The sequence below is a fragment of the Helicoverpa zea genome, chromosome 16, assembly GCF_022581195.2.
Source record: "Helicoverpa zea isolate HzStark_Cry1AcR chromosome 16, ilHelZeax1.1, whole genome shotgun sequence".
In the NCBI taxonomy this organism is placed as follows: domain Eukaryota; kingdom Metazoa; phylum Arthropoda; class Insecta; order Lepidoptera; family Noctuidae; genus Helicoverpa; species Helicoverpa zea.
In genome coordinates, this window is record NC_061467.1 from 6,875,041 (window position 1) to 6,893,341 (window position 18,301).

General features: G+C 34.9%; 1 protein-coding gene across 1 annotated transcript in view; it reads right to left on the bottom strand.

The window, feature by feature from the left end:
• Positions 1-18,029, bottom strand: part of LOC124637802 (protein singed wings 2) — a 53,313-nt gene extending 35,284 nt beyond the window's left edge. The window contains exons 1-3 of the mRNA XM_047174468.1: positions 17,449-18,029; positions 12,809-13,010; positions 4,181-4,340 (exon numbers count right to left, since the gene is read on the bottom strand). Coding sequence (XP_047030424.1) covers positions 4,181-4,340; positions 12,809-13,010; positions 17,449-17,455 — 369 coding nt within the window. The 5' untranslated portion in view covers positions 17,456-18,029. The remainder of the gene's footprint in view (positions 1-4,180; positions 4,341-12,808; positions 13,011-17,448) is intronic.
• Between the last annotated feature and the right edge of the window lie 272 nt (positions 18,030-18,301).

Sequence of the window (18,301 nt, forward strand, 5' to 3'; positions counted from 1 at the left end):
TAATGTCATCTAGAATTTTAAGAACAACCTTATATAAAAAAAATTGTTATTACATGTGTGGCCAAATATATAACAAAGTACCCAATGACATAAAAAAAATACCAAATCGTTTATTTAACAGTCAATTTAAAAAATGGCTTATTAACCAATCTTTCTACTCTGTTAGTGAATATATCAATCGTAAATAAGTAACTAATTTTATTCCATTTTATAATTATTTGACATTTTAAAATTTCACATCGATTAATGAATTTTGTCTCCAGTTAATCAAATTCAACTGTATACCTATATCATTTATAATCTATAATGACTACCTACCAGATATTTGCATGTCTATTTTTTTTGACTAAGTGTTTGAAACATGACTAGTTACCTATAAGATCTCCTTTTGTACAACACTTAAGGCAAATAAATTATTATTTTATATTTTATTTTATTATTTTTACTCTAAACCGATTGTTTTCTGTTAGCAAAATTTTCATATATTCCTTCCATGTGGCTCCAAAAGATTTTGTGTATCGTAAGCAAAATATTTTCTTACATTTTGGAGCTCGGGGGAAGGTTTTTATTAATTTTAAGTATTGTTTTGGACCCGTTTTGGGAAGGAATTTGTAGAGCAAGTGGGAACAAGCCTACGGCGGGCTTAGTGCGTATTAATTTGATTGCAAAAAAAAAGATATAAAGCCAATGAATTAAGTTCCACGAATCAATAAATATTTATGAATGGTTAAATACAGGGTACATACAAGGTTCTTACAACCTGTATTTGTTTTCCAGTTAAAACCAGATATATCTTAACCAGTATTGTAAATTGAATTCATTGGCGCTTTCTCTGCAAAACGAATAAACGGATTAAGAAAAGCATTTGAAAGGGTAGAGAAGGGCTCTATCTCTTAATTAAACCATCGTTGCTGGTATATTATTGGAAACGAACATAGATAGTTATTAAGTCGATTGAAATTGCATTTTTCATCGAACTAGTTGGAAACTTTGTACATAATGCCTTTGCAAAAAATCCTTAACGCGATTATACTGAAGGTAATTACAAGTGGGCCACCCTTCTTTTAAGTGCCTAATAAATAATAAACACGTTAACTCCACAAATACCTATATTTTAGATTAATTTAAAACTAAATAAGGCCATTATTTGCCTTGTATATAACCTTGAAATTAATCTTTTTTCGAAAGCTTTATCCCAAAATCTCATAGCATCTATTAACCTACCTATCAATGACTAAACTCTTCGTTGCTATTAATATACGTTTTGTTAAAATATAACTTATAATTTTATCGTTCGCGATATAAGATACAATTTCTAAAAATAGCTAATGAAACATAGACGTACCTACGCAGACAGACAGACAAACAGTTACACATAGAAACACACTTTATAGTACAGAAGTAGGTAGGTACGGAATAACTCTTTGAATTCTTATTTTTACCCGACTGCCAAAGAAGGAGGGTAATGTTTTTCGAGTGTATGTAAGTATGTATGTATGTCTGTTCCTTTGTGACCTCCTGTAGCCTAAACGGCTTGATGGATTTTGATGTATGAGGTATCGTTAGATTTGTCTTGATTACGGGAGTGTCATAGGATACATTTTATCCTAAAAGTCCCACGGGATATTTTTTCTAAATTTCCCTTTAAAAAAATATGTATGCGGTATCATTAGATTCATTTCAATCACGGGAGTAATAATTAATATAGGATACGTTTTTTCTCAAAATTCCCACGGGAACATGTTAATTCTGCGTCAACGCAAAGCAACTCATGCGTTAGCAAGCAAAAAGATAGGGCGTGGCCTGGCATGCGGCGCGCGGCGCGGTGCGGAGGGGGATATGCTCGAGTATACAGCCCGAATGCGGGCACACGCATAAGGGCACACGTCGTTGACGGTCTTCAGCAGTAATGACTCACCTAATTCTTTTTCTTCTTCACTACCAACAGTCCAGATTGGCGGTAAATTTATGTTGCGGAGTAACATCACTCGTAATCTAAAGCCAAATGTCGTCGAAATAATTTAAAATGGTACTTACATATATATAGTCTTCTACATCTACAACATTTTCGTTAAATAAAAACAGCTAAAAAGTTATAAATAAAAGAATTATTATTAAAAAAACAAAATACCCGACTGCACACTAAAAAAAGAGTAAAACAAGCCCCACAATAATATTTAATTTATAAATATTGATGGAAAGCATCGCAGGCGGGGACCACCTTGACTGCCACCAACGAAAATTCTGCTAAATGGTGCACAACCGAAATGACTATAAATAAGCCTCTGTTGGTCCCCGCCTGCGATGCTTTCCATCAATATTTATAAATTAAATATTATTGTGGGGCTTGTTTTACTCTTTTTTTAGTGTGCAGTCGGGTATTTTGTTTTTTTAATAATAATTCTTTCTTTATCCCCTAAGCTCTAGCTTAGGGGTACAATTTGTGGTAAACATTTTGCTCTCGTCTCTAACATTTTTTATTTTATTACCAACGTTGAACCTATAAGCCAATACAAAATTACGCCATGTTATAAAGACAACCAAACGAAAATTTCCCTTAGAAACTCAAAATTACACTGTTGATGTGATCCTGAATGTATTTTCAGATCTGTCGGACTCCCCCTTGATACAAAAGTGTAGATTATTATTATCCAAATACACCGATTAACTATTGAACCTATATGGGGTTATCTAAAAAACCCGAATCTGTAAAATTTTACCAATCGAAAATTAGCCTTCCTCTAATGGGATAAGGTTGCAAATCGGTTGAAGAAAGACAATAATGTAGGTTGATCTGTTGTCTGTACTTAAACGAATTGTATTCACCATGTATTTTTACACTATTGGTGCAGTTCAGAAGCTTAAACATATCAGTAACAGTAAGTAATCATAATCTCGCTGATAAGAGAAACACTTTTTATATTAAACTTGTAATAGGCTTGTTCTATATTTTGTTGTTATCACATAACGTACTTATGTATTATCAAGCTGCGATAAAAGTTGAAGGATAGGACTTTAAATAAATGTTAGTAAGCCTATTCAGGTTAAGTATTTTTATACATATAAAGCTTTCTTAAATGCATGTTTCAATTTCATAAACCTACAGTAGTGCCTACTCGACTGCCAAGGATGTTCAATAACAGCCGGGATCTACAGTTTAACGTGTCATCCGAAACACAGTCATTGGTGTCTAAGATTTACTTAGAAAGTAAATACAAACTTAGAAAAGTTGCATTGGTACTTGCCTGACCTGAATCGAAGCCGCGCGCTCATTCTTGAGAGGTTGGTTCTTTACCCACTCGCCCGCCACTCAATCTTTACAAAAACTTGTTTTGTACTAGTTATTACTTAAGGCTTAGGGCAGCCTAACTTAACTACATGTAACTCGAGCGTTAATACAACATAGATAGATAGATAACTATTTCATATCAAACTTAGTATTTATAGAAGAAAATTATAATCTGAATCTGAAGGCTGTCACCAACTGTCAGTTTGTATTTATTCTTAACGTAACTCTCGTACATAAAAACGGCTGAACGGATTTCGGTGAAGCTTGATAATAAGAATAAAATATAGGCTACTTTTTTATCTTTGCGAGGACAGTAGTTTCCTCAGGAAACTAGATAAGTGAATTGGTAGAAAAAAAAATCTAAACATGTACTTAATTCGTCAAAATCGAAAAACCTTTTGATCTGCCTACTCTTTTCTAGGGTTTATATTGTCCTCTAAAAATTCCCTTCCGTGAATAGGCATGGAGCCTTAGGAAAACTCCATAACTTATATCCCAGTTCGAGGTTTTTAATGTGGAGTAAATATATCGTTAACCGTCATCACGAATCACATACGTTTCGACAAATATCTGCCAAACAATCACAAAGCGTACATTAGTACACATACATGTACTTATGTATATAGAGGTACATATATTTTATTAACACATGTGATCTTCAAGCGTATTACGTGATTCGATATCTGACAAGTTATATTATTATCACGATTTGTCGCTTTTAGTCTATTTTCCTTCTTCAATACAAATAATGATGAAACGGTATTATTAAATATGGAGAACTTATATTGTAACATCTATGTACTCACAACCCGTGTTTGAAAAGAAATAAATGATTTGATTTGAGTATTCTAAAGCTACTTATTGTCAAAATCCGCAATAACAGATACTTGCCTCAATTTTGTTCACGGCACTGAAGTGTCCTTTAAAGGTCTTCAAAGTGGTAGAATTGATGAATTCTAAGAAGACCAGTTCAGGGTAGTGGTACTGAAGGCGGGCGACGTTTAAGCACTCTCCAGGCCAATTCACCAGCTGCAGAGATGTGATGTCGCGTCTGTAACAATCATAAAGTTTAGTCTTTGGTAACAGGATATCACAACATGCTTAGAGTGTTTAACACTAAAACTTGTACAAGTAATTTTGGCATAAAATTAGATTTTTGTTGGGTAATCAGTTTTATGGGAAATTCAGGTTCTACCAGCATCTTGTGAGAATTACTCCACGCACTCGGCCTGGATAAATAGCACGAGCCATTTAGATATATCTAACACTAGTCCAGAAGTTCCTGAGATTAGCCTATTCAAACAAACCAACAAACAAACTCTTTAGCTTCATAATATCCTGCCACTGAAGAATTTAAAAAAGGTAAACATTGTGCCTTTGTGTGTAGTTCCTTAATATTTATTTGGGAAATAAAATTGTAAACCTTTTCGAGTATCACTCATATTTACATAAAATAGTTATATTTTGGCACGGACTGATATACCTATGATATTGTTTACAGATTTAGCTGACCCACCCTGTAGAATACAACCCTTGTTAGTGGTTACCCTCCACGTACATAATGACCTATGTACGTTTTTTTTACAAATTTTGCAATATATAAACCGGTTCATGTATAGTAAATATAATTTTTTATACATTTTTATACACATAGAAAAAGGAAGCTATAATTAAGTTAAAAATAAAGATAAAACTACTTAGAATCGTCCTTGTGTACGTACGTACTTGATTTTTCATGAAATTCTCAGGAGAATTCGACATAAATATTAAAGCGCTACTGCAGGAAATGAGGATATTTCTATGTTCAGGTCAGACAGTAAAAAACAAATCGTGTTAGGGTTTACATTTTTGTACCAACAGTCTATTTGTTACTCGGATACCATTAGAATGTAGTTCAAAATGGTTCAAAAATAATATCTACATATTCCCCAAAGTAATTAAAAAAATTAATACAGAAAGCAGTTAAATCTTGTATTTCGGGAATGATATCTATATTATTTCATGTCATACGATTTTAAACACCAGCTTAAGTACGATACCTTACAAACGTAGGTATTGCACGATTATATCTACCATGTTCCAGGGATTACCTTAAAAAACTGGAACTTGACATAAATCACGCATTTGTTATATAATTTTATATAAATATATGAAAATGTATAAAAAATATCTGTGTTCTATCTTATTCTCGACAAACTCAAAAATATTTGCTCCAAGTTTTGCACGCAATGCAATTTCCAACTTGAAACCAAGTTATAGTAAGTTAAGGTTTACCAAGAAAATTATGAAGCATGAGATATTTCTAAGGGCTTAAAAACCTTTACAATATTGTGTTTTTTTTAGGTCGTTTTAAATATATTTCTCACATCTAGATCTAAAGTTTAAAAAGCCTAACGCCTATGACATTCATATTCTCAACCGTCGCGCTTGCTTTCTATGTGCTTTCTTTGCTTTCTGCCTGTCTTAGTCTTTCTGTATTTCTCCTTCTGACTTTCTTCTGTGTGTGTGTACAAACTGTTACGTGTGTCATGTTCAATAAACTTTCCATGTGTTATTATTGTGTACCCTGAACTTTCATTATTCCTCATTATACGTCACCTATAAGATCTAGAATACAAGACGATCATGCAATATTAGGCCGGCAGCACACATCCGGTTTCCGGATACGGTTTCCTGATCAGGAATTAAGATTCGGGATTCCGTGTCACTAGCGCACACATTCGGTTTTTTTCATTCGGAATTTACATGGCCAGTACGTAAAGAGGAACCATATTGAAGGCACGACAGCATGGACTATGACGAATTGATTGCTGTTGCACTTTTACTGGCGCTAAACAAGAAAAAGAGGAAACGACGTTACTGGGTACAACCGTAGAATGCTCAAAGATTATCCGAAAGTCAATTCTATGTTAAAACAGCTAAATTACGAGCATACCCAGAAGAATTATTTATTAATTATTATAGAAAGTCCATTAAATCCTTTGATGAACTTCATAAATGTCTTTACTAACAATAATGGATTGTATTATCTCAATAAAAATTGATTATTATTATTATAAAGGCAAACATATGAGAGAAATCAAAAAAAAACTCATTATTTTTGGGTGTTTATTTATGTAAATATGTGTACGTTTGTGAATTGTTCAATAAACAGGATTTTTTTAATATAATATTTAATACAAAAATAAAAACATATATAAAAAGCCAGTCACAGGCGGGCTCTGAATGCTCTGATACACGTCCATTCGGAACAGGGCTACCTTGATTCAGAATGAAAATTTCCGTATGTGTGCGGCGGTCAAACCAAATTGTTCGCGAGCGCTGCGTTCGGAATGACGACATCAGGTTTTATTCCGTTCTGGGTCCCCGAACGCACGGAGAAAATTTTAAACCGAATGTCAGGTTTTTTTCCGTCCGGAAAAAGTAAGAACGTGTGCGCTCTTGTGAACATTTTGTATGAAAAAAGAGCATTCCGGTTTCCGAATCAGGATTCCTGATCAGGAAACCGGATCAGGAAACCGGATGTGTGCTGCCGGCCTTAAATAAGGCTCAGAATTACGTTTAGTTTTTACTAACAACTACATAGGTATGCACCACTATTATACAAGCTGTTGATTTGCATCCGTGCCATAGTCAAGGACGTAATTATACTAATGATTCTCAAACCAAATCAACAAAAAAATTGGTACGAAAATTTTTGATTTTATTTTTTTTTCGGAATTCCGTCAATATCCTCTAGCCGTATTTAAACTTGGTGCGTGTGTTACTGGCCTTAAAACCGTGCTGCGCCCTCACACAAGTGCAAAAACAAAGCATACGCAACGATTATTCATAAATTTCATTCATAAAATTGGATTACTTCTGAAATACTACGACATTACAATGACAAAAAAAGCAGTACATATTAGCTATTTCCCGTCTACTGTAATTCCAATCGATTATTTACGTATTTTATGTCCTCCTCCTGAAGTATGGCACAAATGCAAATCAACACCTTGTATAGCTAAATTGACTTAGAATTTATTATGCACCAACCTGAATGTCTGGAAACCGACTGCGTAAAATTGGATCATCCTTTTTTTTGCGTTTGTAATTTCAGGACAAGGTTTTAAAAAATTGAAACATTGTGCGCAAATTTTTGCTGTACTATTTTAAGGTGCTGGCGCGAGCAGCTACAGTTTTTAATAAAATTTTACTGTGCCTAGGGAAAAATACGTTTTTAAACGCATTTTATCCCACAGATTAAATATAATTAATGTAATAAACCACCGAAAGCTACAATAGCAATTTATATGCGAATATATTTTCGTAAATACATAGAACAAACCGCAGATTAACTTGTGTAAATATAAACCACATTAAAATCCGCGGTCAATCCATCGTTAACATCATTTTCATGGAACCACTGAACTAATCTTTAAAATATATCGGCTTTGACTCATCAGTGGTCAACGATTCGGCTTGATTGACTTATGTTTAGTATGATTCATCTTATACCAATTAGAATCGAGTTATTCAATATGTACAAAGAAATCTATAATAATAAAATAAAAAGAAAACAAGGCTCTGAAACTACTGAATCGATTAAAAAAAATCTTTCACTGTTGGAAAGCTAGACTATCCCCAAGTAACATCAATAGGCTATATTTTATCCAGGTACGGGCAGCAGTTCGTAAGCGGGACAAAACATGACACCGCAGTAAAACAGCAAGTAAGATACACTTCTATAGACAAACCACAGTACACAAGTACGGAGGCCATGACGTCACAAAGGTACTAGACGAATATCTTTATGTAGATTTCCTTACGTCGTCAAAGAATACAAACGGATTCTCTATGATGTGTCTTCCAACGCTATGGAATACTCCACGGAGGAAATTCGACATAAAATAAACCGCAAGGTAAAACAGGGTTAATTAAACATTAATGAAACAAACGCAAAATTCACAATTTTATTTTGGAAGCTGGTAGAAACAGAAACAGCCGCTTAAATACTCCGCTTGCAAAACCACAGTTGCCACTTCTCTAATTAACGTTTACTCTAACAATTATAAAAACGATTTTAAACGCAAAATTCTAACGAAAGTTCTAATTTTTGAACAACATTACATTTCTTCATTCATCATCATCATTCATCATCAGCCTATCGCAGTCCACTGCTGGACATAGGCCTCTCCAAGTGCACGCCACTGAGATCGATTTTCGACTTCTCACATTACATTTCCTACTAAAATCAAATTACGAGTACCAAAAAAGCATTAGGGCTGTAATTTAATGACGTCTATTTCAATGTTTAATTAGCTTCAGGATATGACACGATATGATCAGGGTAATAAATTTCATCATCATCATCATCATCATCTTAGCCATAGGACGTCCACTGCTGAATATAGACCTCCCTCTTTGATCTCCACAGATACCTGTAATAAATTTAATAGTGAGCAATTGGCAACAGATTTTCATTTTTTTTTTCGACTTAAAAAAGGAGGAAGTTCTCAATTCGCCGGGATCTTTTTTTTTAATCTCTCGAAAAGTGCAAGGGTGAGGCACCTACCAATACACAAACTTGGCAAGTATAACCCAATGCAAATACAGACATCCATTTTACTATATGTCGGAGGCGTCATCAGGATGGCACTATCGTCCGACATCAGTTAGGGTAATCAATCAAAGAGATAACTCAAAGAAACTCAAAAAGAACTCAAAAGTCAAACAAACTAAAAACTCAAACGTTTATTCAAATTAGTCAGAACAAAAGACAGCCCCCAAAACGCCCGCCCTTCGCCACTTCCTATGTGTTTTGGCTGGGGAGAAGAAGTGGCGGAACAAACTCCCCAGCAACACAAGTCTGTCTGTTAGGTTAGAAGAACCATTACAATTCAAAAATCACAAGACTTTACAATAACACTAGATACACTACACGTAACGAAATGCAGTAACGCGACGACTCCTCGAAGACTCGACGAAGCCTCAATGAAGACTGAACTAAGACTTAACCGAGAGTGCGCTAAGACTGAGCTCCGCGGACGCCACGCTGACCGCCTCGACTCTGCCAAGCGCGCCAAATTGTTGTTTCACCAGAAACGCCACCAGAGGGCGCGCTTGCGTCTCGTTCAGTGACCGTACTATTGACTATCTCCGACATATATATATTTAGATTATTTTGAGAAGAACGTGGAATACTGTATTATATTATACTAGCGCTTTACCCCCGATTTCGTCTGAATGTTTATCTTTTTCAACCCTTAAAGGTCTACTGTGAAAGATTTGTTGGACGGTTCAATAACTCCGAATCACCGCCTACATACAACTAACTCCAAAGTAAGTTTTCCTCTTCACAGTAATATGAATATTAGTACGTTTTCGCAGATTAATAAATAATACTGCCATTCGATGAATTCCACTTGATTTCATATTGGAGTTATTTCAGACTATTTCAAACTTTAACAGTCATTATATAAACATCCATTGAAAATGTTAATTTTAAAAACAAAATTAATAAAAACAATTATTTAAGACCACAATGAGATTTTTCGCGATAGAAAATTCGTTTATTATATTTTTGACTAGCTTCTGCCCGCGACTTCGTACGCGGATAAAGTCCCTTATGCCAGCGACTACGGGGTGAGCAAAATCAAAGATCTGAACCGTCTGATATTGTATTTTAAGGGCCCGTTGACTTGAAAACAACGGAATACGCATAGCCATTAGAAACGTTCCATATATTTAATTTTTGTACTTCAACGGCAAAAGCACAGCAGACTAAACAAAACGCTGAGAACTGAACCGCAAAAGACGTGACCATAGGGATAAAAGTAGTGATTCTAATTAGTCCGCATTTAAGTTGTGTGTGGCAAAAATATTACACGTATTAATACGTTAAAAAAACATTAAATGTTACTGAGATGACAAAGTCGTGATGACTTAGTGGAAGTCGTGGTGGTTTAGTGGGTAGAGAACCAATCTCTCAAGTATGAGCGTATGTCTTTGATTCCTGGTCTGGCAAGTACCTGCCAATGCAACTTTTCTAAGTTCGTATGTACTTTCTACGTATATTTTGGATACCAATGATCGTTATTTGGAGGGGATGTTAAACTGTAGGTTCCGGCTGTCATTGAACATTCTTGGCAGTCGTTATGGGTAGTCAGATGCCAGTAAGTCTGACCAGTTTTACCAAGGGGTATTGGGTTGAGCGGGTAACTGGGTTGTGGAGCTCAGATATGCAGTTGATCCTTGTAAAACACTGGTACTCAGTTACATCGTGACTGGAAGTCGACTCTAACATAATTGGGACAAAGGCTCTTGAGATAATAACGACAATAATAATGAGATATAAGCACCGCAGGACATCTGAGGCTGATGACGGGGAGTAGCGACCCCGGTGGGCTATATATACTGAGTTCTCCAGGGTATACTGTCCCCCATCTCCGGCCGGTCGGAGTGAACCATGACGGGGGTAGGTCTCACGCCTCTGGTTTGGCTTGGCCGTCCAGAGTGGAGTCGCTAGAGCAGGGTTAGTAGCCCTGCTCGGAGGATAGGTGCCTCGTGGTAAGTGACCCACAGGGAGCGCGTAATCTGCGTTTAAAATCCGCCGAGGTATCCTCACCATTATTTTAGGATTATGTAAAAGACGGACTAATTACTTTTTTTGATTCAACATACTACCTATTTCATAACATTCATTTCTATACATTTCAAGTGTAGTATTGCTCTTGAAGTTCCACATCAGGTGTTCCAGATCTTCGATGTATATACGTCAATAGAGAGTGCTTATCAGGTTGAACCACTTTTGCTAAAACGTCATATCTTTATATGCTATAGTCTAGCTGGGCTCCTGGCGTTCCGCATCAGGTGTTCTACATCTTCAATTTTTATAAGTCAACAGAGAGTGCTTATCAGATTGAACAACTTTTGCTAAAACGTCACACCTCTATATGCTATAGTCTAGCTGGGCCCCTGGAGTTCCACATCAGGTGTTTTAGATCTTCAATTTGTATAAGTCAATAGAAAGTGCTTATCAAATTGAACAACTTTTGCTAAAACGTCATACCTGTATATGGTACAGAGAAGCTGGGCTCTTGGGATTCCACATCAGGTGTTCCAGATCTTAAAATTTATTATCTCAGCTGAAAATGCTCATCATATGAAACAATTTTTGCCATGGCACCATATTTGTATCTCTTATAGTTTTGTTGGTCTGTTGGTGTTCTGCATCAGGTCTTCAAGTTTCGAAGATAAATTATAGCCTATATGTTGACCAGGCTTAATACTGATACAACAAAGAAAAAATCATTGAAATCCGTCCAGTAGTTCCGAAGATTAGCGTGTACAAACAAACAGACATACAGACATACAGACATACAGACAAACAGACAGAATTTTTTTTTTGGATTTGTGCTCCATTACTGTTTCTAAACCCCACCCAATTATTATTTTTTTAATATATTCAATGTACAGACACAGTTTTTTTACAGATTTATTATATGTATAGATAGCGATTTCAATTCTAAAAAGTGACCCAGTAATACTTAATATTTTTATTACAGCTTATATTCCTAGATTGTTACAAGTACCTTTGGTAAGTACCTTTAAGGTATGTAAACTTTTGATGGATTAAGGGGTTACTTCTATTGTCATAGAATATCGATTGACCTCCTTTTACTGAAACCATAAATTGACACAATTTACTTCGATACATTTTTATCACAAAAGTTCTTGTATCCATAAATATGATACCTGAAAGTTAAAATTAAAGCTGGGCAGTTTTAATTACAGTTTATACAGCGTTAATTGCGTGGGTTGAACTTTAATTCAACATGAAACTGATATTAAATGCGAAGTTGTCCCATCCACACATTTTACAATTTTGGATAAGACAAATTCTGAACGAGAGTTCATATTTGTGATCGCTAATGCAACGTAATATATTCTAGTAACTATATCAAAATACTAATGGTGTTACATCTAAAGTTATCACGACTTGACAAGTAAGATAATCCCTGTCGGTAAAAGCTGTGGACGTGTGACGCCTAAACACAGCATGATAGATAAAATACTCGAAAATTAATAATAAAACGATAAACAACTCTATGTTAATTCTATGTCTGAAACCTAAATCGAAATACTGAAAACATTTTCTTGGTACAGGACTCAGCCAAAGTTACTACTAAAGCTGCCATCGCAATTTATGAGCAACAATGAACATCAATTTAATTGTGTATAATATTTCACAGAAAGTAGGCGTGCGCCTACTTTCCCTTAAAGTTTTGGGCTAATGAAGCAAGTCATAGCACACCCATGTTACGACATTTATTAGTATTTTAAAACTCATCTAGTCATCACTCAAGTTTCTGTTCAAAATAAGAAGTTACAAGAAATAATTGGCAACTACGAAGTCAACCATTTAATACCTGGCGCAATTGTATTTCTCAGTTGTGCAGTCACTAATAACTAGCTTTAAACCGCCAAAGTCCTTTGACAAGAACTGTAAATTTAAATTAAGTGTTTCTGCTTACTTACTTTATCCCACGTATCCAGTAGCTGGCGATGCCATCTTTGCATATCAAGCTGTATTGAGACTGCACGCACTGCGCTCTCGTTGCGTACTCCCCGAGAGAGCAAGGCTTACTCATAGAAGCATCTGATACGTTCCTGCTGCGGAACTGAAACCCTGGCGTCACTATCGTCACCACGCTCAGAAGGGTTAAAGCTTCTGGGATACCTGGGAACAAATAAAAATTAGATTATTGCAAAGGCCGGGAAATAGGCAGTTGTTGGCTATGTTTGAAGAATGCATGTCCTCATGGCTGATTGCAATTACAATATGTAAATGAGCAATGAGCAAAAAAGAAGAGGAATCCATCCGTTCATTCATACTTAACACGCACTTAGTACCTACTATTTTTTCACTTTTGGATAATTCAATATTATTTTCATTTGAACGTCTTTGAAAAGATTTGCTTTTTATTTCTAATATTACAAATACCCAGCATAAAACAATGTAAAACTTATTACTGCCTACATTATATTGTAGACAGCGAGATTTTGACCTATTTATGTCACCAGCCGACCGCGCTTTTCAATTGTAAAGAAAGAGAAAAATATACAATGATATAAAATACTAAATTATAAAACTATTGTTTTAAGAATTATTTTGTATTTAATTCAATTAAATAAAAATAATTCTCTCGGATCTAAGAATTAGTAAGATCGGTTTTAGTCCCGTGTTTATTGAGTTACTGAATTCTCGACATTTGAAATAATAGGCAGGTATACCTATGCAACTATGTCAAAGCTCAATTTTGGGGAACAATTTGTGTGTAATTTCATTTCCATGAACGAATACAATGATTGGTAATCTATTTACCGGTATCGTGGACAATGTATGGCCACTTATTACTAGGTCAGCTCATGCAGTACAGAGCAGATATCTCGTTCCGCTTTCAATGCGATACTCCAATACAATTTGCAATAATGCAATAACAACTCTTTGACTATAGACACAGAGCATATTGTCATCAACAAGGAATTCATATTTCTATTTGGGGTGCTACGGTGAGAAGCATTAGAGCATGTGATGATGATCCATTTGGTTCCAATGCATTCCATCAGGTGGTAAATATAAAGAGTATAGATAGAATAATAAGAGTATGAGGGCGTGGGTTCGATTCCAGGTCAGGCAAGTACCAATGCAACTTTTCTAAGTTTGTATGTACTTTCTAAGTAGGTATGTCTTGGACACCAATGACTGTGTTTTGGATGGCACGTTAAACTGTAGGATGATTAGATAGAATAATACCCGCAGTTTTGATAACCACTTCATGCGGAAAAGTTTTTAAATGGTTACATAACTAGAATCCATTGATAAGTATCACTGCATCAATAAAATAGTCCTTTATTGTTCCCAAATTATGTGACTAACTGTTCAAATTTCCATTCCACTACGCTGTAATTGCACTCGATCGTTTAAATGGAAGTCGGCGCACCTTTTCTTTGCGTTTCAAAAAATCGTTTCTCTTTAATTCCCATAATGCTTCGAAGAGCACTCAAAGGAATTAAGAGTTGGAATATCTTTCATCTACATTACCTTCACATTGATTTGTAGCACTGTAATGTTCTAACCCGGATACGTCATCAGGTTATTGCGTTCCATAGAATTAATACGGTGTACACAGCTTTGAGCTTAATTGAATCCCTGTAAGTGCCTAATTGGTTTGACGAAGGTCACAAAATCTTATGCAAACTCATGTTTTACTCTCAGTAATATGCTCTAAAATATTATGTTTACATTTCAATTTTCTTATAATTGGTCTTAGTTTGCTTTACGAACTGAAATTCAAATTTTCTTACAACCTCTTCCTTCCGCTACGTCGGCTGCGAAGAAATTTAATACACGTCATGTTGTTGTACTTAACAAACTTCAGAAGCAACTTCAAATATCGATACAAAATAAAATAACACAGCTTTTATCTGCATAATTCCTTATAGTCTTTGGGAATACGTTATAGACATACATTCAATATTTTGACTTAATATTGTTGATGTTCTGATTATATCCTCATTCATTTATAACAGAATCTGGATCCTAACCCATCTCCTTCTATCCATACTCCTCCATAGAAAATCTACTCCTTCCATAGTTAGAAAAGATCTTCAAGAACCATGTACATATTGATATTCAAAGAAAATATTTTATGTATAGTACATAGGTACAAATTAGTGGCTTGACTTCTTGCACATGAACTCGCTATATACTTATCCTCCTTTGGGTTGCTATTTAAGGTATTTTATTAACACATGCCGAGATGTCAATGTTTTATCTAAACATTTTGTTCGTGACAGACCAATTTACAGGAATCATACTTGCCGACCTTCATAACAATCATGAACTTATCCGTAATTAACACTATACTGAAAATAGCCTAACATAAACATAATAGGTACAATACAATAGTTTTGAAATACCAAGATATGTGTGTATAGTAACGATTCGTAGTCATTATGTTGTAAATTAAGTATGTTTTATTGTGAAGCCAATTGTTGTTTCTAAAATCAAAATATTGAATGCGATAATACTCCTTTGCCTTGGGGCGGCCATATTGGCTGACTGATAGTACCCATACAAGCAGTACCAATCACGGAGGACAGAATGATGTACGAATATAAATAATTGAATATGTTTCCATTCCAGCCAATCAAAGTACACCAAAAAGATAAGACTCAGTGCAAACAAGATATCATGTTAAAGACTTGTAATTAATTTACTTGTTACTTAGTATTCAAATGTGCTTTGATCCCGATACCTACGCCATATAACGAGAAAATCGCACTTCATTTATTATTCCTGGTATGTTGGTTTAGTTAATCAAAGGTTTGATGTCGTTGCTTTTGCACGACGACATACTGATTGGGATTACCAGACACATCAACACCAGGAACACAGCAGTAGATATAGATTAAAAATAGCCACAACGTTTTTTTGAGTCAAGTATAATAGGGTCGCTGGTGAAGGTAAGCGGGTTTAACTGTTCCAAGTTGTTTGAATATACTTCTAAGTGCAAACTTGCATTTACTCAAAAAGCCATTAAGTTGCTATTTTCATCCGAATATCGAGGAAACATGCGATAAACTTAGAACCTTTGGATACAAACGTGCTGATTGTACGATAAGGTAGAAAGAAGGCTAATGTATTAAGTTTGGTGACAAATATTGGCCCAGTGTCGACAGCATCGAGTGGAAACTTTTTGGTACAATGGAAACTAAAAGCAAGTGACTTTCAGCATGACACATCTCTATCAAATGCCGGCCATATGATAAGTAAGTTACATATTTATCTAGGTTTTTTACAAGTGAGGGCCGATTGTTCAATCACCTGATTACTTTTTATGTAAATAATATGTTTAACGTTTAACGTTTAACGTCATAACATCAATTTTATCGAAGAAAAAAAGGCTTCCAAGACAGGGGGAAAATGGTTTATCTACTTCTTTTGTTTAGAAGTCTGAAACTTAATTTATCTATAACGTAGTTTTCCCGTCATCGGCATCGCGAAATCCATACCAATTCATCATAAAAAAATGTCTAAAAATCTGAATAAAAATGTTTCGTACCAAAATACGAATTCATTTAATTTCAGTAAAAACGTTTTAAAAAATTTAATAATAATAAATTTTACGAACCTTTCGTAGAAAAGTCCAAGTTTATTGGAGATAAGATTAAACGAGCAAAATTGGATTATCATTCGAGAGTAGGTAACCAGGGACTTTTTTCTGTGATCTTAAAAGCATCCACTTGTTAAAGTGTTTTGTAGCTTTATTACCAAATATGTTTTAAATTATGCTTATATTAAAAGCATTTAAAGTCTTGTACACATAGGTATATGAATTTAACTTTTTCTGCCAAAGAAGTCTGTACGCCTTTTAAGAAAGACGAATATGATATTTGATATATAATATGATATATAATATCATAGTCTTTAGTATTAAACAAAGTCGCTTTTTCAGTCTCTGTGTACGCTTAAATCTTCAAAACTACTTTTTTTAAATAGATAGATTGAAGAGGAAGGTATATATGTATAATAACATCCATTAAATGCAACGCGACGCCGGGGCGGGATGCTAGCATTTTTTAAATGCCAGTTCCGCGAAAAGAAATGACCCCAAGTCAATATGCACTTGTTTCAATATTAAGCAAACAAATAATATAGACTGTCCATAATTATTACTATCAATTAATTTAAAAGTGTTTTCCTCCCAAGGCTAATTAGTGCAGCTGGTTTCAAGGCTCAGTGACTTGAGAATTTCTTTATAAGTATTGTTTTAAGACATGCTATGTACCTTCTTACTTCTTGCGGTTGCACCCGCATCCCGCAAAGCTTCCCGTACCCAGTCATAACAGCGCGTGTCCACCGGCGGTTTCACCCGCGTCCCGAGGGACCTAATTTCCGCAGTGACAACAACTGACATATAATATATGTTACATTGTGAAGTAAGATATATTACAGCGAAGTTTCATCAACACCCACGTAGCAATTTTACACATACATCCACTTATGTTCCAAACTTTTAAGCTTATTATATCAGTAGGAAAGTAGGAATACGTAAACAGAAGCCTCCTTTTTGATTAATCAACATAAACAGTGTTTTGTTTCTATTACTTACCTTTCATTTTTGTTCTCTTCCTGTTCCCTTTGATATATTATTTATTTTGACTAGAGAAGCATTTCCTCTCATAACATCACATCCTCGTTCCACATAATGTGAAAGTTTTTCAAAGACTCACTTTTTTATTTGGCTTTATTTTAATGCATACTATCACTTTTCAGTATTATATTTATTGATTGCTTCTTTAATATTTTTGTAATAGAAGTGGTAGTTATCGCATAGAAGTTCTTGCTATCAGAAAAATAGCAAGTTTACAGGACATCTACATGTATAGTATCAATTTTGAAGTAGTCGAATACATATAATTTGAAACAGTTAAATCTATCATTACTGAAAAATATGCATTTTCCTCAAAATAAAAAGTTAAACAAAATAGTGAGTAACTAAATACACATTTGACTCCAAAATTACAGATTTCTATCTAAACCCCAATGCGTTGCATAAATTCAACCAATTATAATTGGTTTTCCATCTAAAGTTCACTTATCACAGAATACTTCAAACTTTTTGATAACGTTCCGCGGGGAAAGTCGCGCGCTTTTCCACAATTCCTGAAAACCGTGAAGCGCGCCCGACGACCGGACCACGACTGAAAGCCTGAAAACGATAAACATCACACCTTTATATCTCGATCTTATTAGCGAGATCACTCTAACAGGTATTTGTGTACCTTTACTATTTCGGTACAGATAATAATCTTGATATTGAGGAAATATTTTGCTTGCTCGTTAAACTTGGTAATACTTTTCTACATACATTACACATGTGTTATTTATTGGTTGGCACGCAAATAGTATCATATCATCAGACTAAAAAAGGTGTAGGTTTACATAATCTCCATTTGCTATCT